This window comes from Symphalangus syndactylus, chromosome 2 (assembly GCF_028878055.3).
Source record: "Symphalangus syndactylus isolate Jambi chromosome 2, NHGRI_mSymSyn1-v2.1_pri, whole genome shotgun sequence".
Lineage (NCBI taxonomy): Eukaryota > Metazoa > Chordata > Mammalia > Primates > Hylobatidae > Symphalangus > Symphalangus syndactylus.
The window spans coordinates 116,677,392-116,705,337 of NC_072424.2; the positions used below are offsets into that span (position 1 = coordinate 116,677,392).

At 42.2% G+C, this 27,946-nt stretch overlaps 1 protein-coding gene and 1 non-coding gene across 5 annotated transcripts in view; one reads left to right on the forward strand and one right to left on the reverse strand.

Annotated features, from left to right (window-relative positions):
• The window catches only part of ECT2L (epithelial cell transforming 2 like), a 106,948-nt gene that overhangs the window by 46,342 nt on the left and 32,660 nt on the right, over positions 1–27,946 (forward strand). For 3 of the 4 annotated variants that reach the window (XM_055265439.2, XM_055265449.2, XM_055265456.2), the window contains exons 6-13: positions 429–597; positions 2,570–2,708; positions 5,238–5,403; positions 9,994–10,122; positions 18,894–18,986; positions 21,552–21,734; positions 24,547–24,650; positions 26,636–26,761. In XM_055265439.2, coding sequence (XP_055121414.1) covers positions 429–597; positions 2,570–2,708; positions 5,238–5,403; positions 9,994–10,122; positions 18,894–18,986; positions 21,552–21,734; positions 24,547–24,650; positions 26,636–26,761 — 1,109 coding nt within the window. The remainder of the gene's footprint in view (positions 1–428; positions 598–2,569; positions 2,709–5,237; positions 5,404–9,993; positions 10,123–18,893; positions 18,987–21,551; positions 21,735–24,546; positions 24,651–26,635; positions 26,762–27,946) is intronic. The other variant, XM_055265429.2, reaches the window with a different exon arrangement.
• Positions 15,312–15,418, reverse strand: LOC129477550 (U6 spliceosomal RNA). Its single transcript, XR_008655756.1, has one exon. It is a non-coding gene; the product is annotated as a U6 spliceosomal RNA (small nuclear RNA).

Genomic DNA, 27,946 nt, shown 5'->3' on the forward strand with positions numbered 1-27,946 from the left:
TGCCCAACCTCAGCTAGGCCTCATGCTTTACGCAGCGTGTAAAAGAAAACAGCAAAACTGATTTGAGTTGTCCCACGCTTTCTTCCCACTAACTCACCCTCTGGTGAGATCGTGACAAATAAGAAATTGCTTGAAGGCAAAAAGAAGGGCACAAATGAATGTGACACCTATCAATTGATTAACTGGTCTCCACAAGAAAAGGGTTGCTTGTTCTCTGAGCTTTGTTTCTTGACCTGAAATGACTGGTAGCTCACAGCTGCAGTGCCGAGAGGATGAGAAATCCAAACCGAGTGCATGAAAATGGCTGTAATTATTGTCATTTGGAAACTTGCCCTGGTACAGCTTTATTTTTGATGCCTTTATCTGTGTGGACTTGGCTGGGAGAAGTATGAAGTAATCAGCCCTGCCTGCTGCTCTTTGTTTTTCAGAGGAGTTATTCAAAGTTCGACCCCCTTGGGTGAGTGGAACTTGCTACTCTAGCATGCTAAAGCCCGGATGCCAACCACGCCTCTCCCAGACTGTAAGGGAGCGAGTGGGATTACGTGAAGCTTTGGAGAAACAGCTTGTTTTGACATCGTTAGAAACCTTGCCCAAGCGGTAAGCAAAATTCCATCTACTGAAGGCTCAACACCATCCCAATACCAATAATTCACTCTAGAATAAATTTAGCTATCACGCAGAAATCTTGTGTAATTCTGTGGCTCATATCCTATGAAATATCAGTAAAGATAATTAATTTTCTAGAACAGTAGTCAAACATGACTTCTGAAGAGGTAAACATGTAACATACAAAACTGACATTTTAAATATTCTTTTTTTTTTTTTTTTTGAGATGAGGTCTTGCCACATTGCCCAGGCTGGTGTGAAACTTGTGGGCTCAAGCAATCCTCCCGCCATCCTCCCAAATAGCTGTGATTATAGGCATGTGCCACTGAGCCCGGCTTTACATATTCTCAACTCTGCATTGAAGCTATATTGTGGATGTAGTATATTTTCTGTATTAAGTTATTGAGCAAAAATAACATTTTTCCACAAGTGTTTTCCACGAAGTAAGAGTATCCAAATATAACTTCCACTTATATTTGTATGTACAAATATAATTCTTTTATTACCCAAAATAGAGAAACATCGGCTGCATTCAGTTACCAAATCCTACTATAGAGTGAAATTACCAGAAATTCAATTCTATCTGAGATTCATAACCATCACCATTGTGCATCTGCTTAGAATCTCTTTTTAACTTTTAACTTTGGAGTTTTTTGTTTTTTGAGACGGAGTCTCACTCTGTCACCCAGGCTGGAGTACAGTGGCACGATCTCAGCTTACTGCAACCTCCGCCTCCTGGGTTCAAGCGATTCTTCTGCCTCAGCCTCCTGAGTAGCTGGGACTATAGGCGCACACTACCATGCCCGGCTAATTTTTGTATTTTGTAGTAGAGACGGGGTTTCACCATATTGGCCAGGCTGGTCTTGAACTCCTGACCTCAGGTGATCCACTGGCCTCGGCCTCCCGAAGTGCTGGGATTACAGATGTAAGCCACCATGCCCAGCCAACTTTGGATTATTGAGATAATGTAATCTCACTCACCTATGTTTCAAATGTGGAAACTGAGGCCTAGGAAGGTGACATGACTTATCCACATGTCAAAGTGTCAAACACTAGAACCTAAAACTCTAAAATTCCAACACTTTCAACTTCACCCACTGATGCTACATATGGATCTCTGTGTGTCTGAACATTTGTGAATGTGTGCATGTACATTTGCTTGTTCAAGGCACATAAAGAATTTTAAGAGCCCAGGCATGGTGGCTCACACCTATAATCCCAGCACTTTGGGAGGCCAAGGTGGGAGGAGCACTTGAATTCAGGAGTTGGAGACCAGCCTAGGCAACATAGCGAGACCCTACCTCTCCACCAAAAAAAAAAAAAAAAAAAAAAAAAAAAAAAAAAAAAAAAGCTGGGTGTGATGGCACACACCTGTGGTCTCAGCTGCTCGGGAGGCTGAGGTGGGAGGATTGTTTGAGCCTGGGAAGTTGAGGCCGCAGTGAACTGTGATGACACAACTGCACTCCAGCCTGGATAACAGAGCAAGGCCCTGTCACTTAAAAAATTTTTTTTCATAACAAGAATTTTAAGGAGCACAGGGCAGCCCCTGCTCCTGGTATTGTTGGGGGTAAGGGCGGCTGTGGAGAGAATGAAGACATTATTCAGGAACAACTGAGGCCTAGAAGGAAATTCAAAGTCTCTCAGCTGCCTCTTTTTAAATATCTTTTTGAACTCCCAAATATGTCATTACATTCATTTAAGTGCCCAATAAGAGGTAAGTAAGTTCCAAGAGACTGTTCCAGCATCCCACATGTGGTGGAGGAGAGGCTCAGAGAACAGAGTTGGCCTCACCCCACCCAGGAGCTCCATTTGCCACTGTCCCCACAAAACACAGGGCGAGGCTGAGGCATGGAGGCCACGTGCCTTGTAGAGTAGAGCTGATGCCCAGAGACATATGCTGCGTACTTACCAAACTCAAGGTAAGAGAAAATGAAAACTTGTCGTATTTCCTTTTTCTCCATAGAAGCAATATTTCTGGAAGCCATTCCTACCCTTTATTATCAAAGAAAAATTGGCATGGAGTTCATAAAAATGATGACAGCTCTTCATATGCTCTCCGGCCACACTTCATGTTAATATCATCCCGGATTCCTGCGTATGAGGTAGAGTATGTTATGAGGCCAGTCCTGTCCTGATTTTTTTTTTTTTTTTTTTCATCTAGACTAGAGGGTGTGTGACAAGCTTTTGGCCACCATGTGTATGAAAAATGATTCAACTTATAAAAGGAAAATCAAGCCAGGTGTGGTGGCACATAACTGTAGTCCCAGCTATTCAGAAGGCTGAGGTGGGAGGATCACTGGAGCCCAGGAGATGGAGGCTGCAATGAGCTGCAATCACACCACTGCACTCCAGCCTGGGCAACACAGTGAGACTCTGTTTCTATAAAAAAATAAAAGGCTGGGTGCAGTGACTCACGCCTATAATCCCAGCACTTTGGGAGGTCAGGGTAGGTGGATCACCTGAGGTCAGGAGTTCAAGACCAGCCTGGCCAACATGGCAAAACCCCATCTCTACTAAAAGTACAAAAAAAATAGCCGGGTGTGGTGGTGTGCGTCTGTAGTCCCAGCTACTCGGGAGGGTGAGGCATGAGAATCGCTTGAACCCAGGAGGTGGACATTGTAGTGATCAGGACACTGCACTCCAACCTGGGTGACAGAGTAAGACACTGTCTCAAAAAAAAAAAAAAAACCCAGAAGCAATAAAGGTAATCGTAAATCAAAATTATTTTGAAAAAGCATTAAAGGCCCAAACTTTTTTTTCTTTTTTTTTTTTTTGAGTCAGAGTCTCGCTCTGTCGCCCAGGCTGGAGTGCAGTGGCGTGATCTCGGCTCACTGCCAGCTCTGCCTCCCGGGTTCATGCCATTCTCCTGCCTCAGCCTCCTGAGTAGCTGGGACTACAGGCGCCCGCCACCACGCCTGGCTAATTTTTTTTTTTTTTTAGTAGAGACAGGGTTTCACCGTGTTAGCCAGGATGGTCTCGATCTCCTGACCTCATGATCCACCCGCCTTGGCCTCCCAAAGTGCTGGGATTACAGGTGTGAGCCACCACGCCCGGCCTAAAGGCCCAAACTTTTAACTGAGAGGTGACAACTTACTCAAGTGTCAAAGTTGCAAACAATAGAACCTAAAATCCTAAAATTCCAACACTCATTTACCTTCACCCATTGATGCTACATGTAGACCTCTGTGTCTGAACATTTGTGAGCGTGTATGTGTATTAGTCCGTTCTCACACTGCTATAAAAAATCCCCAAGATTGGGTAATTTATAAAGGAAAGAGGTTTAATTGACTCACAGTTTCACATGGCGAGGAGGGCTCAGGAAACTTACAGTCATGGCAGAAGGCTAAGGGGAAGCAAGGACCTTCTTCACATGACAGCAGGAGAGAGAAGAATGAGCAGGGGAAATGCCAGACACTTATGAAACCATCAGATCTCATGAAAACTCACTCAGTGTCATGAGAACAGCATGCGGGAAACAGCCCCCATGATCCAGTCACCTCCCACCAGGTCCCTCCCTCAACACACAGGGATTATGGGGATTACAATTCAAGATGAGATTTGGGTGGGAACACAAAGCCAGACCATATCAGTGTGCATGTCCAATAAATTTTTGTTGAATTGGATTTGTTGCATTTAATCCAAAAAAGGAGCATGCTGATTAAGAATTACTTTAAAACTTCTCTGAAATTCCCAAATAGTATTATGTAACCACCATCTCAAAAAAGAATGTCAGAAATCCTGTTTGGCTTTTCTATAATGAAGTTATATAATTTTAATATGAATAATATAAAAAAGGAAGCACAAAGACGACCTTTGTATCTATATATGTGAGTGTATATGTATGTGTATGTGTGTACCTGCATGTATTAATATGCACACATAGGGATATATACTTAGAAAAGTTTCTATTTGTAACAAAATGGCTCCTTTTAAGATATGAACTCACTCTTCCGGGCATCTAGGAGTCAGCTCTAATCACTGATAACCGGTGAGCTCAGTGGATCCACATGAAAGCAAGATCAGATCTTTGATCTCCATGTGGGCCATAGTTTCCACAGTGTTTAACAATGCATCATGCTGGCCGGGCATGGTGGCTCACACCTATAATCCCAACACTTTAGGAGGCAAAGGCAGGATAATTGCTGGGACTACAGGTACACGCCACCACACCCACATAATTTTTGTATTTTTTTTAGAGACAGGGGTTTCACCATGTTGCCCAGGCTGGTCTCGAACTCTTGAGCTCAAGTTATCCATCAGCCTCGGTCTCCCAAAGTGCTGGGATTACAAGTGTAAGCCACTGTGCTTGCCCACTATTACTTTTTAAAAGTTATTTATATGTCTTTGTGCATGGTGTGCACAAAGATAAAAAGGCTGGAAGAAAAGAATCTAAATTGTTAATAGTATTTATCTCTGAGTGGGGTTACATATGTACTTAATTTTCTCCTCTTATAATTAGAAATAAACTAATTTTAATAGAAACCAAGGAAGAAGCTTATCTTCTTCCGTAATCTCTCAAAAGAAAATTCTTTAGAAATCACGGCATATTTTGTATCCGTTCTATTTCCTTCATTAATAAATATTCTAAAATAGTGAGTCTCGGCTCTTACAGCTTTGGTTTCATTCTCCAGATGGTGGTGGAGAGTGTGAAGTCTGGTGTTGTTTCTGTGGTATATGAACACAGCGTAACCTTAGAAAGCCTGCTGTATCTTATAGAGAAAGCTCTGGATGGGCAGAAGGCACAGAGCATGGGAATATTTAGCGATGGAGATAGCAGAGAAATCAATTTACTCCAAGGTAAGCCTGGGGATTGGCGGATGAACAACCATGGAACTTCGTGCTGTGCAGTTTGTCCACAGTGTGACTTTCGGAGGACTATTTCAGTTCCAAGTTGCTAAGACGTGTTGATTTTTTGGCTTTATGAAAAAAGTGAAGTTTTTCTTTTTTTTTTTTTTTAATTCAGGGTCTCTGTCACCCAGGCTGGAGTGCAGTGGTGTGATCACGGCTCACTGCAGCCTGGACTTCCCAGGCTCAAGTGATCCACCCACCTTAGCCTCCTGAGCAGCTGGGAACACAGGTGTGTGCTGCCACGCCCAGCTAATTTTTGTATTTTTTGTAGAGATGGGGTTTCTCCATGTTGCCCATGCTGGTCCCAGACTCCTGGGCTCAAGTGATTCTCCTGCCTTAGCCTCTCAAAGTGCTGGGATTACAGGGGTGAGCCACCACACCCCAACTGTGAAGCAATTTTTTTGATGACCGTTTTTTCAAGTTTTGATTAAAGAAACACGTTACTGTCTTAACCATTTTGAAGTGTGCAGTTCAGTATTGTTTGTTCACATTGTTGTGAAACAGCTCTCCAAAAATTTTCCATCTTGCAAAACTGAAACTCTGTGCCCACTGAAAAAAAACTTCTCTTTTCTCCTCTCCACAGGCCCTGGCAACCACCATTCTACTGTTTCTATGAATTTGAGTATTTTAGATACCTCTTATAGGGGAGTCACACAGTATTTGTCTTGTCTTTTTGTGACTTTTTTTTTTTTTTTTTTTTTTTTTTGAGACAGAGTCTTGCTCTTGTCGCCCAGGCTGGAGTGCAGTGGCACAATCTCGGCTCACTGCAACCTCTCTCTGCTTCTGGGGTTCAAGCGATTCTCCTGCCTCAGCCTCCCAAGTATCTGTGACTACAGGCGTCCACCACCATGCCTGGCTAATTTTTGTATCTTTGGTAGAGATAGGGTTCCACTATGTTGGCCAGGATGGTCTTGCACTCATGACCTCCAGTGATCCACCTGCCTCGGCCTCCCAAAGTGCTGGGATTACAGGCATGAGCCACTTTGCCCAGCCGTGACTGGCTTATGTCCCTTGGTATAATGTCCTGAAAGGTCATCCGTGTTGTATGTGTTCCTTTTAAGGGCATGTATGTATATAGTATGTTTTGTTTATCTGTTCATCCACTGATGGAAATTGGGTTGCTTCCACTTCTATTGTGAATAGTGCTGCTATTGTTGAATATGGGTATGCAACCATCTCTTTGAGATCCTGCTTTCAATTTTGGATATATACCCAGAAGTGGGATTGATGAATTATATTTTAGTTCTATTTTTACCTTTTAAAGAAATCTCCAGCCTGGTGCAGTGGCTCATGCCTATAATCCCAGCGCTTTGGGAGGCTGAGGCAGGTGGATCATCCGAGGTCAGGAGTTCGAGACCAGCCTGACCAACATAGAGAAACCCCGTCTCTACTAAAAATACAAAATTAGCTGGGCGTGGTAGTACATGCCTGAAATCCCAGCTACTCGGGAGGCTGAGGCAGGAGAATCACTTGAACCCGGGAGCCGGAGGTTGCAGTGAGCCGAGATCGCACCTCCAGCCTGGGCAATAAGAGTGAAACTCCATCTCAAAAAAAAAAAAAAAAAAAGAGCAAGAAAGAAAAAGAAATCTCAAAATCTCGATGCTGTTTTCCATAGCAGTTGCATTATTTCATAATCCCACCAACGGTGCACAACGGTTAGAATCTCTACACATCCCACATCCTTGCCAACACTTATTTTCTGTGTGTATCTGTGCTTTTTGTTTTGTTTTGTTGGTTTTTTTTGGAGACACAGCCTCACTCTGTTGCCTAAGGTGAAATGCAGTGGCGTGATCATAGTTCATTGTAGCCTCGAACTCCTACTCCTAGGCTCAAGTGATCCTTTTTCCTCAGTGTGTCCTAAGTAGCTGATGCACACCATCATATCCAGCTAATTTCTTTCTATTTTTATTTTTTAGAGATGGGGTCCCACTATATTGTCCAGGCTGGTCTGGAACCCCTAGCCTCAAGCAATCCTTCCACCTCAGCCCCTAATGTGCTAGAATTACAGGTGTGAGCCACTGTGCCTAGCCTTTTTTTTTTTTTTTTTAAATAGTAGCCATCCTCATGGATGTAATATCTCATTGTGGTTTTGATTTGCATTTCTCTGATTAGTGATGTCAAGCATCTTTTCATAGGCTTGTTGGCCATTTGGTTATCTTCTTCAGAGAAATGTCTATTCAAGTCCTTTGCACATTTTTAAAAACTGGGTTATTTGATTTTTTTCACTGTTGAGTTATAGGAGTTCATAGATTCCAAATACTATTCCCTTATCAAATATATGATTCGCAAATATTTTCTCCCATTGCATAGATTTCATTTTCACTCTGTTGATTGTACACTTTGATGCACAAAAGTTTTAAATTTGATGAAAGTGCAGCAATTTTAATAGCAAATACCAAGATCTATAAATTGGTGTACACTAACAACATTTATTATATTCCTAGTTGGCTTATACTACAAAGGAAAAGAATGGCTGATACCATCAACTTGTTACAGGGCAGCCATCAAACATCTCAATGGGGTGGAGCATGCTGGCTCACCCCTGTAATCCTGGCACTTTGGGAGGCTGAGGTAGGTGGCTCTCTTGAGCCCAGGAGCCCATAGCAGTCTGGGCAACATGGCGACACCCCATCTGTACAAAAAGTACAAAAAAATTAGCTGGGTGTGGTGGCACACACCTCTGTAGTCCCAGCTACTCCTTGGGAGGATCCTGGCGGGGCAGAGTTGAAGTCAGCCATTGAGCCACTGCACTCCAGCCTGGGCTACAGAGCAAGACCCTGTCTTAAAGAAAAACAAAAACAAACCAAAAAACCCCCAGCCCTCTGCCCCTCAAAACAAACCTCAACTGTTCCTTTTTTTTTTTCGGGAGAAAGAGATGAATGTTTTAGAAGTAGACGTCTAGTTTCTATTTTTTTCTTATAGCTTGCATTCTTCCTTGCTTATACTTAAAGTAAAATTGTTTTAAAACGTACTCAAATGAAATCTTCCATTGTTGTGGGATGAGGGGAAAGAAGGAATAAGATCATCCCAGATATGGCTGGAGTAAACCAGCAAAATGGCAAAGTGAGTCCCTGAGTCACCTGTCAAATTGCCATCTCCGTGGTTGGGACTTCGTGTACTTGGAAAGTTTCAGTGAAATTTATCATTGGCAGAAACTAATTGACTTTTGTTTCACTTTACCTTACTTCTGGTTTTCCTTGTTTAGCTTACCTGTGCCTGGGGCAAGTTGTGTTCCACATCAGTTTTCTATGTCCTCCCAAAGTAAAGCACAGATACTATTTGTTTGGGGTTTAAATTTATAATGACATGGTAACGCTTCTCTAAATGGTGCAGAGATATTGGCAAGTTTATATGATGGGAGTAAGTTTATCTCGTGTGGAATGTCCTATTAGAGTTTCTTGATCTCAGCCATTTTGTTCTCCAGGTAAGAAAAGTTTTCAAACTCTGCCTTTTCCTCATTCTGGGTGTTTTTTGTTTGTTTTGTTTTTGTTTGAGATGGAGTCTCGCTCTGTCGCCCAGGCTGGAGTACAGTGGCGCGATCTTGGCTCACTGCAACCTCTGCCTCCTGGGTTCAAGCGATTCTTCTGCCTCAGCCTCTTGAGTACCTGGGACTACAGGCGTGCACCACCACGCCCACCTAACTTTTGTATTTTTAGTAGAGATGGGGTTTCACCATATTGGCCAGGCTGATCTCAAACTCCTGACCTTGTGATCCACCTGCCTCGGCCTCCCAAAGTGTTGGGATTACAGGCGTGAGCCACCGCGCCTGGCCCTTATTTTGTTTTTCTTAAGCAACAGTAACAATAACAAAATACCTCAAAGAACTAGTTTCCCTCTATATAATTGTGGTGTTTTCCCAAAAGCTTTTGCTTTAAAAACAACATCAAAACAAAGTCTGCTACCCTGTCACATGAAGAAGTCCTTTCTAGATATTTATAAAATATCTAGACCTCCCAGTGGGAGGGAGTGAAAGAAACGCCAGAATTCTTTGCCCGTTTTCATTTCATCATGGGAGCCTGGGGATGCGGAGCTTCCAGGACTCCTTTAGAAATGGGTCCAGACCCATGCAGCTTAGTGGAATCAACACACAGAATTGTCGGGAAGTGAGAGAAAAGGAGAGTTTCACTTGCTGTTTACCATCTCTGGGAGTCTTAACTGCTGCTCTGCACTACTTATTTTTTGATTGGCAATCCTGGGAAACATTTCTACTTTGGAACTTGGTTGCAAAATTCCAGGACTTGCTGGCCATCCCCCTAAACCCTGCAAGCGCCTGATATCCTACCCTGCTGCACAGTGGAGGCAGAAATGCAATGTTATAAACCTGAGTGCATAGTGTCCAATCTACCCAGGATGTGAAGGAGACCAGCGCTATGGAGATGGCCCCAACACGGTGCGGGAGGAAGGAGAGATGCCTCAGGTATCTTGGTCTTACAGGCAGATGGCATTTCGATTTTGTGCTTATATTTTCACAAACTGCTAATAATTTCTGTTCAGGATTATGTTACAAACTAATATGACATTTTGATTTTTTTTCCTCAGGCTATAAAATTGGTATTAAAAATTTACTAAGGCCTGAAGTGAGAGATTTCTGGGAGAAATTAGGAAGCTATGTGGCCACTGAAGAAGAAGGGGGTCATGTGGACTTCTTCGTGCCCCTTGGAGCATCAGGTTAGCTCAGAACACCTTATAGAGAGACAGTGGCCATGCCACTTCATGGGGATATGTTGTTAATTATTGAAGTGTCCCTGGGTCAAATGATTCAGTCACATTTCACGTTTCAATTTCTTTTTTCTTTATACTTCACATATCCAGGTATTTCAGGAAAGTAGCAGTGAGGGATAGTGATGAGAGTAACCTGTCTCTACAGAAATATGGTCCCTAAATGGCAAGACCCAGGAGCATTATTTATATTTATTCTGGAAAACACAATAACACCAGTATCCAGGATATAAGGGAAAGTGCCTGACCATCATAGGAGCCATAATCATTCAATCCGAGAGAAAACACCCCCTGCCGCCTTCTGAACCTGCAGTAGGCATGAACTTTGGTGACCAAGAACCTGAACTTGAGTCCCGCCAACGTCACTGTTTAGCTTTGTGGCATTAGGCAAACTTGTGGACCTCCATTTCCTCATATGAAATTTGGAACAACAGTACCTTAGTGTATCTGAAGGACTTGTGAATATCAAGATGACATATTTAAATAATAAACATAGTGTAAATTCTTAGATAATATTAAAAACAGTGAAGTGCTTTGTAAAGATGAGTATAGCTAACGACAACTGAAGTTGCTGATATCATTTTAAATGGCTGCCTGTCTAGAATCAGCAACTGTGATTCAAAGTTGATTTCTATGCTCGAAGAGAAACTTCAGAAGCATTAAGTCAAATTCACTCTTTGGAGATCTGTTCAATAAAAGCTCTGCATTCATGCACAATGTTTACAAGCAGAGCAGGGGAGAGAGAATGTGAAATTAAATTTTCTCATACTTTTTTTTTGTTGTTGTTGTTAGCCATTCCTTGGGGAACTGTGAGTTTTAAAATTCTTTCTACTCCTCGAATTTCACACGACTGTTCAACATATGCAAAGCAAGCCCCCTGGCAGACTTCAATCAGGGGACAGGAAAAAATAAAAAGAATGAGAAAGAATTGTTTTAAACGTGTAAATTTACAAAGTTATTCCAATTATATTTATATACATATATATATATTAAATCTCAATTATGTAGAAAATATGCTGGTCGGGTGCGGTGGCTCACGCCTGTAATCCCAGTACTTTGGGAGGCCAAGGTGGGCAGATCAACCGAGGTCAGGAGTTCGAGACTAGCCTGGCCAACATGATGAAACCCCATCTCTACTAAAAATAGAAAAAATTAGCTGGGCATGGTGGCAGGCACCTGTAATCCCAGCTACTCGGGAGGCTGAGGCAGGAGAATCACTTGAACCTGGGAGGCGGAGGTTGCAGTGAGCCCAGATTGCACCACTACACTCCAGCCTGGGCAACAGAATGAGACTCCACCTCAGGAAAAAAAAAAAAGAAAAATATGCACAGAAAAATCTAAAAGGAAATATACCAAAATATTAACAGCACCTATTTCTAGATGTGTTTTATAATTTTTCTACTTTTCTACTTTTGAAATTAGTTTTAAAAGACTAGGTTACAAAGAGCTAGATGGTGTGATCTCATTGTTTAAAACATGCATATGTGTGAGGTGGCGTATGTATAGAAAAAGATTTGGAAGGATGTATACCAAGGTGTTCACACTAGTTGGATATAAGTGAGTTTTCCTTTTTTTCTCCCTTTTAAAAAATGTATTTTGTTTCAATTTCCTGTAATGAACTAATATTACTTTTATAATAAGAACAAAGCAAATATTTTAAGTGGAGAAGAAAAAGAAAGGACTTGGGAAAGTATTGAAAGGCAGAGTAAGAATAAAGCGGGAAAAGTGGATTTGGTGACATAAAAATTGTCTCAAGTGAAACTTAACGACACTCAAAAAATAGGCTTCCTATCACCATTCTGGGCCCCGAAATTCTCATCAAATGTAATATCCACCTGGATGCATCAAAGATCATTGACTTCTCAGTCCAAATGTCTCTTTTCCACCACTTCAGGCATCCCTCTTAGGCTTGTCAGCCCAGTAGCTGCATCACTCCTAAAATCTTGATTTCAAGTATTTATCTTTGATAACCATTTTCTTTTTTTTTTTTTTTTTTTTTTTTTTTTTTTTGAGCCAGAGTCTCACTGTGTCGCCCAGGCTGGAGTGCAGTGGCCCGATCTTGGCTCACTGCAGGCTCCGCCCCTCGGGGTTCACGCCATTCTCCTGCCTCAGCCTCCCGAGTAGCTGGGACTACAGGCGCCTGCCACATTGCCCGGCTAATTTTTTGTATTTTTAGTAGAGACGGGGTTTCACTGTGTTAGCCAGGATGGTCTCGATCTCCTGACCTCGTGATCCACCCGCCTCGGCCTCCCAAAGTGCTGGGATTACAGGCGTGAGCCACCACGCCCGGCCGATAACCATTTTCAAATCATGTACTCAAATACCCCCACCACAGCAATTCTTTTTGTCTTCCCCCCCCCCCCCCAAGATGTCTCGCTCTGTCGCCCAGGCTGGAGTGCAGTGGCGCGATCTTGGCTCACTGCAACCCTCCACCTCCCGGTCTCAAGTGATTCTTCTGCCTCAGCCTCCAAGTAGCTGGGACCTACAGGCATGCGCCACCACTACTTGGCTAATTTTTGTAATTTTAGTAGAGATGGGGTTTCACCATATTGGCCAGGCTGGTCTAGAACTTCTGACCTCATGATCCATCCACCTCAGCCTCCCAAAGTGCTGGGATTACAGGCATGAGCCACCACACCTGGCCCAGCAATTCTCTGTCTAAGACCTCCAGCCTACACACTCCAACTTTTTCACTATCACCACGTCTTCATTTTTGCTTCCTTCCTTGTTAAACTTAGATTTAATGGCCCAACTTTATCATCACTCCCTTGCAAAGAATCTGAACTTCCTTATCTCTCTTTTTTGGCTAAATCTCAATTCATTTGGTTAAAACACAACTCTCTGCACACGCTATACCTGTGGGTACTAAAGCAGCTTTAAAGACTGTTAGAATAAGTGATATAACTGTTCTGATTACTCTAACTTTACTTTGGTGACATAACTGTCAAATGGGATTGCAACACTGATGAGCAATTTCCTTGGTAAATTCATTTTCACACTCTTTGAGATGACAATTTTATCTCTTTTTAGACAATCTTTCAATAACCCTCTCAGCTTTGACCTCACCTTTTACTTCCCCAAGAAAACTGAATCATATGGGAACTCCCTAATTTTCCTCCCACCGTCGAATCCACCACCAGCTCCACCTTTTACTTTTTATTCTGTCTTCCCTTCTGCCCTGATGGAAGAAGCACCCCTCTCAAACAAGATCAGATACTGCACTTGGAATCTAGCCCATTGCCTTTCATCTTCTCCAGACTTATACATCCAATCCTCTCCTATGCTCTCATTTCTCTCTTTAGTGGATTGTTTCTATCAAGTCAGAAACACCTGTGGTATCTCCTGCCTTAAAAAAATAAAAGGACAATAAGTTTTCCCTCACCACTTTTTAAATTGACAAGACCAGAGGTTCTCAGACTTGAGCGTGCATCCATATCACCTGGAGGGCTGGTTAAACTACACATTGCTGGGTCCCACCTAGAGTTTCAGACTCAGTTAAGTCTGGGGTGGGGCTAGAGAATTTTCCTATCAAGTTTCCAGGTGATGGTGATGCTGCTGCCTCTAGGCCCTCCATCCTCACCTCCCCCACTCTCCTCAAGCTCCTCCAATGGGTCTGTCTCTACTGGCGCTACTTTTGGAGGACTGTAAGTGACTTCCATGTGCTCAAATCCAGTGGTCCCTGCTCCATTCCCACCTCGCTTTGACTTCATGGAAGCACCTGATGCAGAGGAACGCCCCTTCTTGAAATACTCCTTCTCTTGCTGTCCCTAATACCACACTCTCCCTGTTTCCTCCCACCTCAGTGCCCTCTTCTCAATCTCCTTTGCAGGCTCTTCTTTCTCCGCAAGATCCTTAAATATTCCCTAGGGCTTGATCCTAGCCTCTCTCCTTTTCCACATACGCACTCTCCTCCCTAGGCAGTCTCACTATTCCTATGTGTATTATTCTATTCTCACGCTGCTATGAATAACTGCCCGAGGCTGGGTAATTTATAAAGGAAAGAGGTTTACTTGACTCACAGTTCTGCAGGGCTGGGGAAGCAGACACATCCCTCTTCACGTGGCGGCAGGAGGACGAAGAATGAGAGTTGAGCAAAAGAGGAAGCTCCTTATAAAACCATCAGATCTCGTGAGAACTCACTCGCTCTCATGAGAAGAGGATGGGGGAGATTGCACCCTTAATTCAATTATCTCCACCTGGTCCCACCCTTGACACGTGAGGATTATTACCATTCAAGATGAGATTTTGGGTGGGGACACAGCCAAACCATATCACTATGACTCTAAATGTAATTTATATGCTGAGGACCCCCAAATTTATGTCTCCAGCTCTGAAATCTCTGAGCTGCAGACTCATATCTGATTCCCACTTGGAATCTTCATACTGGATGTTTAATTTTCACATCTAATAGACATCTCAAAGTTAAATCAAACCCTTGATTGCCTCCCCAGCACCAAACCTACTCCTTCCCCAGATTCCTCAGTAAAAATATCATTCAACAGTTACCGCATAAGCCAAAAATCTAAGAATCTGAGACTCACTCTTTTTGGCATTAACATTTTTAAACAGCGTTATTGAAATATAATTAATATACAATAAACTGTACATAATTAAAGTGTGCAATTGACTAAATTCTGACATATGTAGGCCTACCCCATGAAACCATAAGAAAAATCAAGAAAATGAACATATTCATTACCCCCAAAAGTTTCCTCATGCCATTCCATAATTTCTCTCTCCTGCTTCTCCCCACCCCCAACCTGAGGCAACCACTGGTCTTTCTTTCACATATATTAGTTTTCATCTTCTAGAATTTTCCTTTTTTTTTTTTTTTTTTGAGACAGGGTCTGCTTTGTTGCCCAGGCTGGAGTGCAGTGGTGAAATCACGGCTCAGTGCAGCCTCAACTTCCCGGGGTCAAGCGATCCTCCCACCTCAGCCTCCTGAGTAGCTGGGACTACAGGCACACAATGCCATGCTTGGCTAATTTTTTTATTTTTAGTAGAGACAGGGTCTCCCTATGTTTCCCAGGCTCGTCTTGAGCTCCTAGGCTCAAGCAATTCTCCTTCCTCAGCCTGCTGGGATCACAGGTGTGCACCATCCTGCCTGGCCTAGAATTTTCCTTTTCCTTTTTTTCTTTTTTAATATGGAACAGCTCAAAAATTTGCAGGTCATCCTTGTGCAGAGGCCATGCTAATCTTCTCTGTATTGTTCCAATTTTAGTATATGTGCTGCCAAAGCAAGCACTGGCCTAGAATCTTCTGTAAATGGCATCATACCATATGTATTCTGTCTTTCTTCATTCAATCATTATTTCAGATTTACCCATCCGATGCATGTATCAATATCTCCTTTTTACTACTGGGAATTATTACATTGTACACGTATACCACAATTTGTTTATCCATTAATTTGTTGATAGATAAATTTGAGTTCTTCCTGGTTTCTGCTTTTACAAATAAAGCTGCTGTGAACTTATGCTTTCATTTCTCTTGGATGAATACCTGGGAGTAGAGTGGCAAGGTTATATGTAGGTGTATGTTTAACTTTATGAAAACACCAGCTAAACTGATTTCCAAAATGACTTTACCATTTTACATTTCCACAATCAGTATCTGAGAACTCTAGTTGCCTATCATTTTAACACTTGGTATGGCCAGTCTTTTTAATTTTAGCCATTTGGGTGGGTATGTGGTGGTATCTCATTGCAGTTTTAATTTGCATTTTCCTAATGACTAATGATGCTCAAGATCTTTTCATGTGCTTATTTGCCATTCTTTTGACCATCTTAAAAACTAGGTTGCTTGTTTTCTTATTCAGCTTTAAGAGCTCTTTATACATACTGGATAAAAATATTTTCTACAGTCTGTAGAAAATATTTTTTCCTTCTCTGAACAGTTTCTTTTGAAGCACAGTTCTTTTTTTTTCTTCTTTTTTTTGAGACAGAGTTTCATTCTTGTTACCCAGACTGGAGTGCAATGGCGCGATCTTGGCTCAGGGCAACTTCTGCCTCCCAGGTTCAAGCAATTCTCCTGCCTCAGCCTCCTGAGTAGCTGGGATTACAAGATTACAGATGCCTGCCACCATGCCCGGCTAATTTTTAAATATTTTGAGTAGAGACAGGGTTTCACCATGTTGGCCAGGCTGGTCTTGAACTCCTGACCTCAAGTGATCTGCCCACCTCGGCCTCCCAAAGTGCTGGGATTACAGGCATGAGCCACCGCGCCCAGCCTGAAGCACAGTTCTTAATTTCAATGAAATCAATTATATCAAATGTTCTTGTATAGATCATGCTTTGGCATAATATCTAAAAACGATTTACCTAATCAAAGGCCACTAAGATTTTCTCCTATGTTTTTTCTAAATGATTTATAGTTTTAAGTTTGACTTTTAGGTCTGTGATCCACTTGACTATTTTTTTAATGTAATATATGAGATATGGATAGAGGTTAATTTTTTTTTTTACATATGGCTAGTTGTTTCATCACCATTCCTTGTAACTACTATCCTTTTTCCAATGAATTTCATTTGCACCTTTGTTGAAATCTATTGACTATGTATGTGTACATTGGACTCTCTATTGGATTTCATTGATGAATTTGTCAATGAAAGTGCTATAGACATCAGTGAGAGACATCCCAAACTTTCAGCTGCTGTCATTCTGTTTCATGCAGTAATTGAAGCATTTTGGAGTATTTATTTATTCTTGGACCACAAATAGTTAAAATAAATTACCCACTTCATTCCAAGTAATTCAACCTGTATGCTGAATTAAATAATTCAATCTATATGTTGTGCCACTGAAAGGGCTATTTTTTTTTTTTTTTTTTTTTTAAGTTCTGGGATACAAGTGCAGTGTGTGTAGCTTTGTTACATAGGTATACATGTGCCATGGTGGTTTGCTGCACCTATCAACCCATCGTCTAGGTTTTAAGCCCTGCATGCATTAGGTATTTGTCCTAATGCTCTCCCTCCCCTTTCCCCCCAACCCCCTGACAGGCCCCAGTGTGTGATGTTCCCCTCCCTGCATCCATGTGTTCTCATTGTTCAACTTCCACTTATGAGTGAGAACATGCAGTGTTTGGTTTTCTGTTCCTGTGTTAGTTTGCTGGGGATGATGGCTTCCAGTTTCATCCATGTCCCTGCAAAGGTCATGAACTCATTCTTTTTTATGGCTGCCTAGTATTCCATGGTGTATATGTGCCACATTTTCTTTATCCAGCCTACCACTGATGGACATTTGGGTTGGTTCCAAGTCTTTGCTATTGTAAATAGTGCTGCAATAAACATACATGTTCATGTGTCTTTATGGTAGAATGATTTATAATCCTTTGGGTATATACCCAGTAATGGGATTCCTGGGTCAAATGGTATTTCTGGTTCTAGATCCTTGAGGAATCGCCACACTGTCTTCCACAGTGGTTGAACTAATTTACACTCCCACCAACAGTGTAAAAGTATTCCTATTTCTCCACAGCCTCACTAGCATCTGTTGTTTCCGACTTTTTAATAATCACCATTCTAACTGGCGTGAGATGGTATCTCATTGTGGTTTTGATTTGCATTTCTCTAATGACCAGTGATGATGAGCTTTTTTTCATGTGTTTGACGGTGGCATAAATGTCTTCTTTTGAGAAGTGTCTGTTGATGTCCTTCGCCCACATTTTGATGGGGATTTTTTCTTGTAAATTTGTTTAAGTTCCTTGTAGATTCTGGATATTAGCCCTTTGTCAGATGGATAGATTGCAAAAATTTTCTCCCATTCTGTAGGTTGCCTGTTCACCCTGATGATAGTTTCTTTTGCTGTGCAGAAGCTCTTTAGTTTAATTAGATCCCACTTGTCAATTCTGGCTTTTGTTGCAATTGCTTTTGATGTTTTAGTCATGAAGTCTTTGCCCCGGGAAGGGGCTAAATTTTAACCATCATATTCCATCCTATGTTTAACTTTTTAAAATCTGTCCTCTTACAATGAGACTTCTCCTTTGAGTCAGACTATTTTAGAAAAAATATATAGATTTTTCTCTTTCTTTGGGCTGGGTATTCCAAATCTGAGAATAAGCCTCAGATCAAACTCCATGCCCTCTTTCCCCATCCTGTAGTTTAGTCCTCAGACTGTTTCAGCTTCAGTATTTCGGGGTGAACGATAAAGTGTTCATGGACTGTTCAATGGAGAGGTTTGAACGGAAGATGAGAACTGCTAGCGGCCTTTCTTGGCCATCTCTTTAGTGCCCCTACGTAATATTTAACTGCTCTGGATTAGTCTGTTCTTGCATTGCTATAAAGAAATACCTGAGGGTGGGTAATTTATAAAGAAAAGAGGTTTAATTACTTCATGGTTCTCCAGGCTGTATAGGAAGCATGCCACTGGCATCTGCTTGGCATCTGGTGAAGGCCTCAGGGAGCTTATAATCACGGCAGAAGGTGAAGGGGCAGCTGGTGTGTCACATGGCAAAAGCAGGAACAAGAGAAAGGGAGGAAGTGCCACACACTTTTAAACAACCAGATCTTGTGTGAACTCAGTGTGAGAACTCACTCATCACTAAGGGGATGGCACTAGTCATTCATGAGGGATCCGCCCCCATGATCCCTCCTGCCAGGCCCCACCTCCAACGCTGGGGATTAGATTTCAACATGAGATTTGGAGGGAACAAATATCCAAGTTATATGATCTTCCATGGCAAAACATATGAGGAAACTAACGAAAGTGTTTTTGACTATGCAGAGGCAGGAATTGAAGTTCTTTCCCAGCTGTCTCAACTAACTGGCACGTTCTTTACGGCCCCCACTGGGATTGCAACTGGCTCTTACCAGCACAGTAAGTGTTACGGGAGCTGAGCGCCATGTCCAATAACACAAGCCAACTCCAGAATCACCAAGAGACAAAATCCAGTTAATAGTACTGGTATGGCTGATATCCATTACTCTCTTTCTTTTCTTTTTTTTTTTTTTTTTTTTTTTTGAGACGGAGTCTTGCTCTATCACCCAGGCTGGAGTGCAGTGGCCCGATCTCGGCTCACTGCAAGCTCCGCCTCCCGGGTTCACGCCATTCTCCTGCCTCAGCCTCTCCGAGTAGCTGGGACTACAGGCGCCCGCCACCACGCCCGGCTAATTTTTTTTGTATTTTTAGTAGAGACGGGGTTTCACTGTGGTCTCGATCTCCTGACCTCGTGATCCACCCGCCTCGGCCTCCCAAAGTGCTGGGATTACAAGCGTGAGCCACTGCGCCCGGCCGATTACTCTCTTTCATTCCTCCCCTGAAGGAATGCTATTACTTTCCAAACGAGGTAATCTCATATCATTCAGTCATTTGCTTAGAAGAGGATTATTTTTTGTACATATTTGCCCCAAACCATCATTTACAAAAACTCTGTTGAAAACATAATCTTTAACAATTAAGCAAAGTTGCTGATCTAGAAAAATAAGAAGTACAAAGGAAAACTTTTCTTAGTAACATATATATAGTCAATATAGTTTTATTTGGAAAATAAATTGTAGCTACAAAGAGATGGCAAAGAGGCTGGCTTAGTTTCCATTACAGTAGCATTATCTCAGAGGAAAAACAATCAGAGAAAATATACCTGAAAGCAAACTTTCATTTAGATACTAAAGCTGCAAATTTAGATTAAAATGTAACACGGGCTGCCCAACAAGAGAACCAAATTGCTTTGTTACACTGACGCCACTCATTTTCCTCTTTAAAACACCCTTGATCCCTATCAAGTAGGGCTGAGAGCAATGCAGAAACTATATAAATCATTGCTTCTCTACTCCTAAATGCCAAGGGCCTTTTAGAACTTGGGAAAACTGGCACAACTGTGAAACTGGTAAGGGAAAAGATTCTTTGTAGCTCTAACAAAAGTGCATTGACCTAACATAGTTTTGAAGCAGAGGTCACTTGCTAATTTTAGTTAATATAGCAACATCACCAAATGATAGCATATTTGGCTCTGTGGAGAGAGGAACTGGCCCAGCAGAGCACAGCAGGGTATGAACACTGTTGCTGGTAATAGGGAACAGGTTTTCTTTTTTTTTTTTTGAGACAGTCTCACACTGTTGCCAGGCTGGAGTGCAGTGGCACATTCTCGATCTCGGCTCACTGCAACCTCCGCCTCCTGGGTTCAGGCGATTCTCCTGCCTCAGCCTCCTGAGTAGCTGGGACTACAAGCATGTGCCACCATGCTCGACTAATTTTTGTATTTTTAGTAGAGACGGGGTTTCACCATGTTGGCCTGGACGGTCTCAATCTCTTGACCTTGTGATCCACCTGCCTCGGCCTCCCAAAGTGTTGGGATTACAGGCATGAGCCACCGCATCTGGCTGGGAACAGGGTTTCTTCTTTTTCTCCTCCTCTGCCTTCCCTTCCTCCTGTTCACCCTCCTTTTCCCTCTCTTGTTCTCATTCTCCTTATTTGAAAAAAAAAAAAAAAGCATGTTGTGGCCGGGTGCAGTGGCTCACACCTGTAATCCTAGCACTTTGGGAGGCTGAAGCAGGCAGATCACCTGAGGTCAGCAGTTCGAGATCAGCCTGCCCAACATGGTGAAATCCCATCTCTACTAAAAATACAAAAATTAGCTGGGCAGTAGTGGCACACATCTGTAATCCCAGCTACTCGGGAGGCTGAGGCACGAGAATTGCCTGAACCCGGGAGGTGAAGGTTGCAGTGAGCCGAGGTCGTGCCACCATACTCCAAACTGGGCGACAGAGCAAGACTCTGTCTCAAACAAAAACAAAAACATGTTGTGAACTTTTTCACATGTCTATCAGTAACAGTAGAGGAAACAAAACAAATACGCTATATATCCATTCAGGACAGAAAATCAAATTTAACACACCACTGCATCATCCAGCAACTGTTTTTTAAGAAGAGAAACTTTCTTTAAGCACCTGCTACAGTCCTATAGACAGATTTGTAGAGCGAGGTAGCAGTTTGACATAATTTAAGAAAGATAACGATTTGGCGATGACAGGGTTGACTTCCAATGGCCTGATGGGGAAGCCGTGTAGCGTGGGATTTCTTGTGCTTTCACTTTTAGACTGAAAAGATAAAGCAGTGCATTCTTCCTCAGATGACAGCTCAGCTTCCCAATGCACAATCCAGCAGCTGTTTTTCTTTTTTTTCTTTTTAAACTTTGAATGGAATATGTCAGCCTCAGCTATCAAAGAGTAGACATGCATTTGAAATGATTCATTGAATCCTTTTCAAGTTTCTAATTTTACCTTTGAAAACAGAGGATGGGTGTTTGTCTTATTAGTCTTCTAATGAGATACGATAATAAACTCAATACAAATGCAACTAAGATTTTGTTGTACTTTAAACAAGACATAGAATTCTTTCATCTGAGCTCAAGCCTGCAATAATAACAGAAGAAAATCATGTCAGTTCTTAGTGATTGGCTGGGATCCCAATGGGGAAAGGCCCCCTCTTCCATCTACTTCTGCGAATCGAAGCTACAGACGTGGTCCAGCTTCACAGACTTCCTAGAAGAAACCTTGAAAACAGTAAGGAAGCAGCTGTATCCTCTCTTCAGGGAACTGCAGAAGAGCATCAGTGGCAGGATGATAGGTGAGCAGTCTTGCTACTTGTGTTGCAGGGTAATATATTCAGGTTCAAAATGTTGAAGCTCGTTCTTATTTTAACATTTTACCACCTTATTAATTCTTGTTTGTCACTTATTTACCTAGACACAATTTGCTGTTTGCTAAGCCAGGGAGCTGTGCACTTTTCCCACTAGAATTTGCTCTGAAAGTTAAGCACCTCTTATACCCCAGCACCTATTACACAAATTGTTCTACAATTTAAGTTCTATTTATTTTCTATCTAAAATATATTTTAGTGATGGGCTCCATGGGCCTTTGCTGAGCCTATTGAACATGGTTGAATGAATTTTTCCATTCACACCCCAGCCCCATGATGGAATGAATGATCACAGCAGAGCCCTTTGAAAACAATTTACTTCCTCAATTTTGCATCTTTACCTAAATTAGTCCATTCTTTAAGTATATTTCACCATCTAGGTAAAGAGTTTTTCTTTTTCTCATCTGCAACTATTCATATCTATTCAATTTTTCCCCTACTACTTTCCGCCTGACTAAAACACCATATGAATCAAATCACCCTCTATCTATGCCTTTCTTCTTTTCCTCTGCCCAGCTCCATATTTAAGGTCTGTTTACATAGTTACTATCTACACAAGAGCTGTAACACACAAGCGTGCAGGCAGGTATCTGTCAATGTATGTCCAATATCTCTTTACATAAATGCTTCCAAAACAGGGATTTGCCTTCCTGCTTATTTGTACTACCTACTCTATCACATTTAGAAGGTGTTCAACCATTATTTTAAAATGGTTATGAAGTTGTAAACAGGGAGAAAGTATTTCTCCTAGTTTTTTTTTTTTTTTTTTTTGAGACAGAGTTTCACTCTTGTCCCCCAGGCTGGAGTGCAATGGTGTGATCTTGGCTCACTGCAACCTCCGCCTCCCGGGTTCAAGGGATTCTCCTCCCTCAGCCTCCTGAGTAGCTGGGATTATAGGCATGTACCACCATGGCTGGCCAATTTTTATTTTATTTTTATTTTTTAGATGGAGTCTCACTCTGTGGCCCAGGCTGGGCCTCCCAAGTAGCTGGGATTACAGGCGTGCACTACCACACCCAACTAATTTTTGCATTTTTAGTAGAGACAGGGTTTCACCATGTTGGCCAGGCTGGTCTCAAACTCCTGACCTCAAGTGATCCGCCCATCTTGGCCACCCAAAGTGCTGGGATTACAGGTGTGAGCCACTGTGCCCAGCCTATTTTTTGTATTCTTAGTAGAGACGGGGTTTCACCATGTTGGCCAGGTTGGTCTCGAACTCCTGACCTCAAGTGATCCACCCGCCTCAGCCTCCCAAGTAGTTGCCACACCTGGCTAAAGATAAGAGTATTTATTATATAATATATGTAGGCAATGAGAAGAAAATGGAAAAACAATTTTTTAAATAACTGCATGGTGTTAAAAATATTTAAAATTTAAAAGATGTCTGTGTATGTATGTTTGCGTGTTATTTACTTTGGACTTTAAAATATTTATATATTTGAAGCCTAGTGTAGTGGCTCATGCCTGTAATCCCAGCAGTTTGGGAAGCCAAGGCAGGTGGATTGCTTGAGCTCAGGAATTTGAGACCAGCCTGGGCAACATGGCAAAACACTGTCTCCACAGAAAAATACAAAAATTAGCTGGGCATGGTGACGTGTGCCTGTAATCCCAGCTACTCAGGAGGCTGAGGCATGAGAATTACTTGAGCCGGGGAGGCAGAGGTTGCAGTGAGCTGAGATCGCATCACTGCACTCCAGCCTGGGCAACAGAGTGAGACACTGTCTCAAAAAACAAAAAAAATGTCTACTTGAGCACAAAGATAAAGGAGAATATAGAGGAACTTCTGGTAGGATCGAGAGTCTTACATTTAAATTTATTGAGCTCCTTTTCACATGCTCTCTCCTTATTGTCCAATTTATACATTTCATTCAATATCAGCTTTGCCAGAGTGGGCACTTTTTATAGGCTAGACATTTAAATTACTTTGGTTCATTTTATATTTTATCATAGTAGAAATCCTCATTGTATAATAGGATTTTTACTGCTATTCTTTGCCTTTTTATCCACTAAAAAACAACTGTGGGTCCAGTACAGTGGCTCATGTCTGTAGTCCCAATGCTTTGGGAGGCTGAGGTGGGCAGATTGCTTGAGGCCAGGAGTTTGAGACCAGCCTGGGAAACATAGCAAGACCCCATCTCTACAAAAAGTTAAAAAATTGGCTGGCCACAGTGGCTCACGCCTGTAATCCCAGCACTTTGGGAGGCTGAGGCAGGAGGATCACTTGAAGTCAGGAATTCGAGACCAGCCTGGCCAACATGGTGAAACTTGATCTCTCCTAAAACTACAAAAAAAAAAAAAAAAATTAGATGGGCGTGGTGGCAGGCACCTGTAATCCCAGCTACTCAGGAGGCTGAGGAAGGAGAATTGCTTGAACCCAGGAGGTAGAGGTTGCAGTGAGCCCAGATTGTGCCACTGCACTCCAGCCTGGGTGACAAGAGCGAGACTTCATCTCAAAAAAAACAAATAAATAAAAGTTAAAAAACAAAGCAGGCACGGTGGTGCATGCTTATAGTCCCAGTTACTTGAGAGGCTGAGGTGGGAGGATCACTTGAGCTCAAGGAATCAAGGCTGAGTGAGCTATGATTTTGCCATAGCACCCCAGCCTAGGCAACAGAGTAAGATACTGTCTCAAAAAAAAAAAAAAAAAAAAAAAAAAAAGCACAACTGTGAGGACTGAGTTGTTTTTAAATCTCATTTCTTACATAAATCAATTATAGGGCACGTGGCCTTATATTTACAGGGCAGTTTATGTTTGACACCATGGGTATGACCAACATTCTAAACAACCAAGAGACTGTGCAAGCTCTGGCAGATGGATTGATGGAGTTGTCAAAAGAAGATTCTGTAAGTGTTTCTTTGAAGAAAGTAAACTATGAAAACCAACATTTAAATAAATTGTTTGCAGTTATTATTAATTTTTTTTACCAGTTTATCCCTTTCAGAGCACAGTTCCTCAGAGAAATTACATCAGTTTATAAAAACAGCCACTAAGAGATTCTGGGCCCAAGATGTGTTAAGTACACAAAACAGACAAGTAGGAAAATCTTCTAGGTTATTTAAAGTTTATTACATTGTGCCCTGTTTTCTGTCTTGTGCTTAATTTCAGTCAGAGGTGACTTTTTTTTTTAATAAAACATGTTAGTGGCTTTATATTTCACATAAACTTTACTCAACAGAGAAACCAATTCCTAGTTTGGGGAGAAACCTGAGAAACTGTGACCCAGATGTGAAAAGATGAAGAGAAAGGGGGCTAGATGAGAGAGGAAGGGAAAGAGAGCACAACAGAACAGAAAGAAGCAAATCAGTAATTCGGCTGGGGATGGGTGTAGGAGAAGCCCAAAGAAATAATTTCATCAGACACAGATCCAAGTTTCTCTCTCATTAAGGTCAGTCTACACTTCAGAAAACAGTGAGAAGAAGCCAGTCCACATTTCAGAAAATGGTGAGGAGAGGCCAGTCTCCAGACAGCTCTCCCACCCCTAAAAGAGGACAGCATGGCTATAGGAAAATGCAATGTAGCCGGGCGTGGTAGCTCACGCCTGTAATCCCAGCACTTTGGAAGGCCGAGGCAGGCAGATCATTTGAGATCAGGAGCTGGAGACCAGCCTGGCTAACATGGTGAAACCCCGTCTCTACTAAAAATACAAAAACTAGCCAGGCATGGTGGTGGGCGCCTGTAATCCCATCTACTCAGGGGGCTGAGGCCTAAGAATTGTTTGAACCTAGGAGGTGAAGGTTGCAGTGAGCTGGGATTGTGCCACTGCACTCCAGCCTAGATGACAAAGCAAGACTCTTGTCTCAAAAAAAAAAGAAAAAAAGAAAAGAAAATGCAACGTGCAGCTCTCCATCTGAGGAGAGTCAGGAATAGAATGGAGATAGGGCTGCTGTTAACATATTCAATAATCTAAATTCTCTAGTTTCCAAGGAATTCTCAAGGAGAGTCTCAAATCTTTCTCTTCCACCATCATAATTCGACTTTGTGGGTGAATTTAACATTGTCTCTGCACACATTCTCTCTCTCCTTATTATCGAGTATCTGCTCCTGTTTCAGTGTGGCTTCCTGGGTCTGCACCAGGCATTTCTGGGCGTAGCTGTCCTGCACTGGGTGGGGGCTGCGAAGCTGCGTTAGCTGTAGTTTGTTTCCTGTGAAGTCTCAGCTCTGCAGTGAGGCTCAGGCAGCCCAGTGACGAAAGGCCTTTGGCAAGCCTTGCTGATAAAATGAGCAGGGATATTCACAGAGATGCCCCCGCACTGTCTCCCAAAACACTGAAGGATTACTCAGCGTGCTTGGTCTCGGTTCAGTGTACTTATTTCCACCTAATTATTTAAAAATAACCATGTATAATATAATTTGGATGGTGCTCAAACCTATAGCCTGAGAGGGAACCAAATTTAAGAGCCCCAGCAGGTTTTTCCCAGCAATTCTGCTATTGCAGCCTCTCTCCCAGGCCTTCTTCTTCCCCCGAAAGACGACAAGATCCCTCCTGTCCCCTTTCCTCATTTGGCCAAGGGGTTGGCGTGGATCACTTTGGTTCCAAAGATCTTGAGAGACCCTCCCATAAAATTTTGGTGTCTTAACTGGATTGTGACAAATTGTTGAGAACCAAGAGTACATATGGTCACTGGAATATGAGATTAACTACAAAGTCTCATGTACTGACTCGAATTGAGCACTAGTCACTCTGTTTTCTGGACATGTCAATTAATTAGGTAGAAAGCTGAAATCCCTGCTAAAAAGTGTGTTCTCTCTTCTGCTGCACTATTGACACCTGTATTTCAGATGAATGTTTTAAATGGGAATTTTTCTTGGGGGCGTGGGCATTCTTTAGGACAAACCTCTGGAATTTTTGTCATATTTTCTGCTGAAGAAATGTGGTAAAAAGATCAAAGATTTTGAAGGAAATGTTATTCCAACAAAATGTGACCCAAAGACAACATTCAATTTATTCATGAAGGTAAAGTTGCTGCTGAATTTTTATGCCATTGCTTTTCTGTAGAGTTAGGCACATGTGATAAAGAAATTCATAAATCATTATATGAGCTCTACTGGGAAGCTTTAACTTGTCATTTCTCCGAAGAATTTTATTTTCATGAAGTATTATTAAAATAGGGTGTTTTGTAGTTTCATAATATGAGTAACATTTAAGCCGCTTAAAAGCATAAACTGCAACATGTTAACTTGAGTAACACTATTTGGTTGTGGGGAGAAAGGTAGAAATTTGCATTTTGCTTTGCCATTTATACAATTGAGCCCTGAGAGAACTTAAGGGGAATTTTTTTTTGAGGGGGGTGAAACTAAGAATAGTTCTTTTTTTTCTTTTTTCTTTTTTTTTTTTTTTGAGACGGAGTCTTGCTCTGTCACCCAGGCTGGAGTGCAGTGGCGCAATCTCGGCTCACTGCAAGCTCCGCCTCTTGGGTTCACGCCATTCTCCTGCCTCAGCCTCCCGAGTAGCTGGGACTACAGGCACCCGCCACCACGCCCGGCTAATTTTTTTGTATTTTTAGTAGAGACGGGGTTTCACCATGGTCTCGATCTCCTGACCTCGTGATCCTCCCGCCTCGGCCTCCCAAAGTGCTGGGATTACAAGCGTGAGCCACCGCGCCCGGCCTAGTTCTTTTTTTTCTTAGTTGAGATTCAAATTCATTAAAGAAAAAAAATGGGTTTAAAGCGAGTTCTGGCTGGGCACAGTAGCTCACGCTTGCAATCCCAGCACTTTGGGAGGCCCAGGCGGGCAGATCATTTGAGGTCAGGAGTTTGAGACCAGCCTGACCAACATGGTGAAACCCTGTCTCCACTAAAAATACAAAAATTAGCTGGGCATGGTGGCACACCTATAATCCCAACTACTCAGGAGGCTGAGGCAGGAAAATCACTTGAACCCAGGGAGGTTCAGTGAGCCAAGGTTCGCTTGAACCCGGGGAGGTTCAGTGAGCAGAGGTTGCAGTGAGCCAAGGTCCCACCACTTTACTCTAGCCTGGGTGACAGAGTGAGACTCTGTCGTAAATAAATAAATAAAGCTAGTTCATCAGGCCAAAAAGGATAATTTTGCCAGTACTATATTAGGAATCCAAGCATTCTTGGTTACATGAAATAACCAGGATTCAAGAAATGCTGAGAATCACCTTGGCATTCACATAGT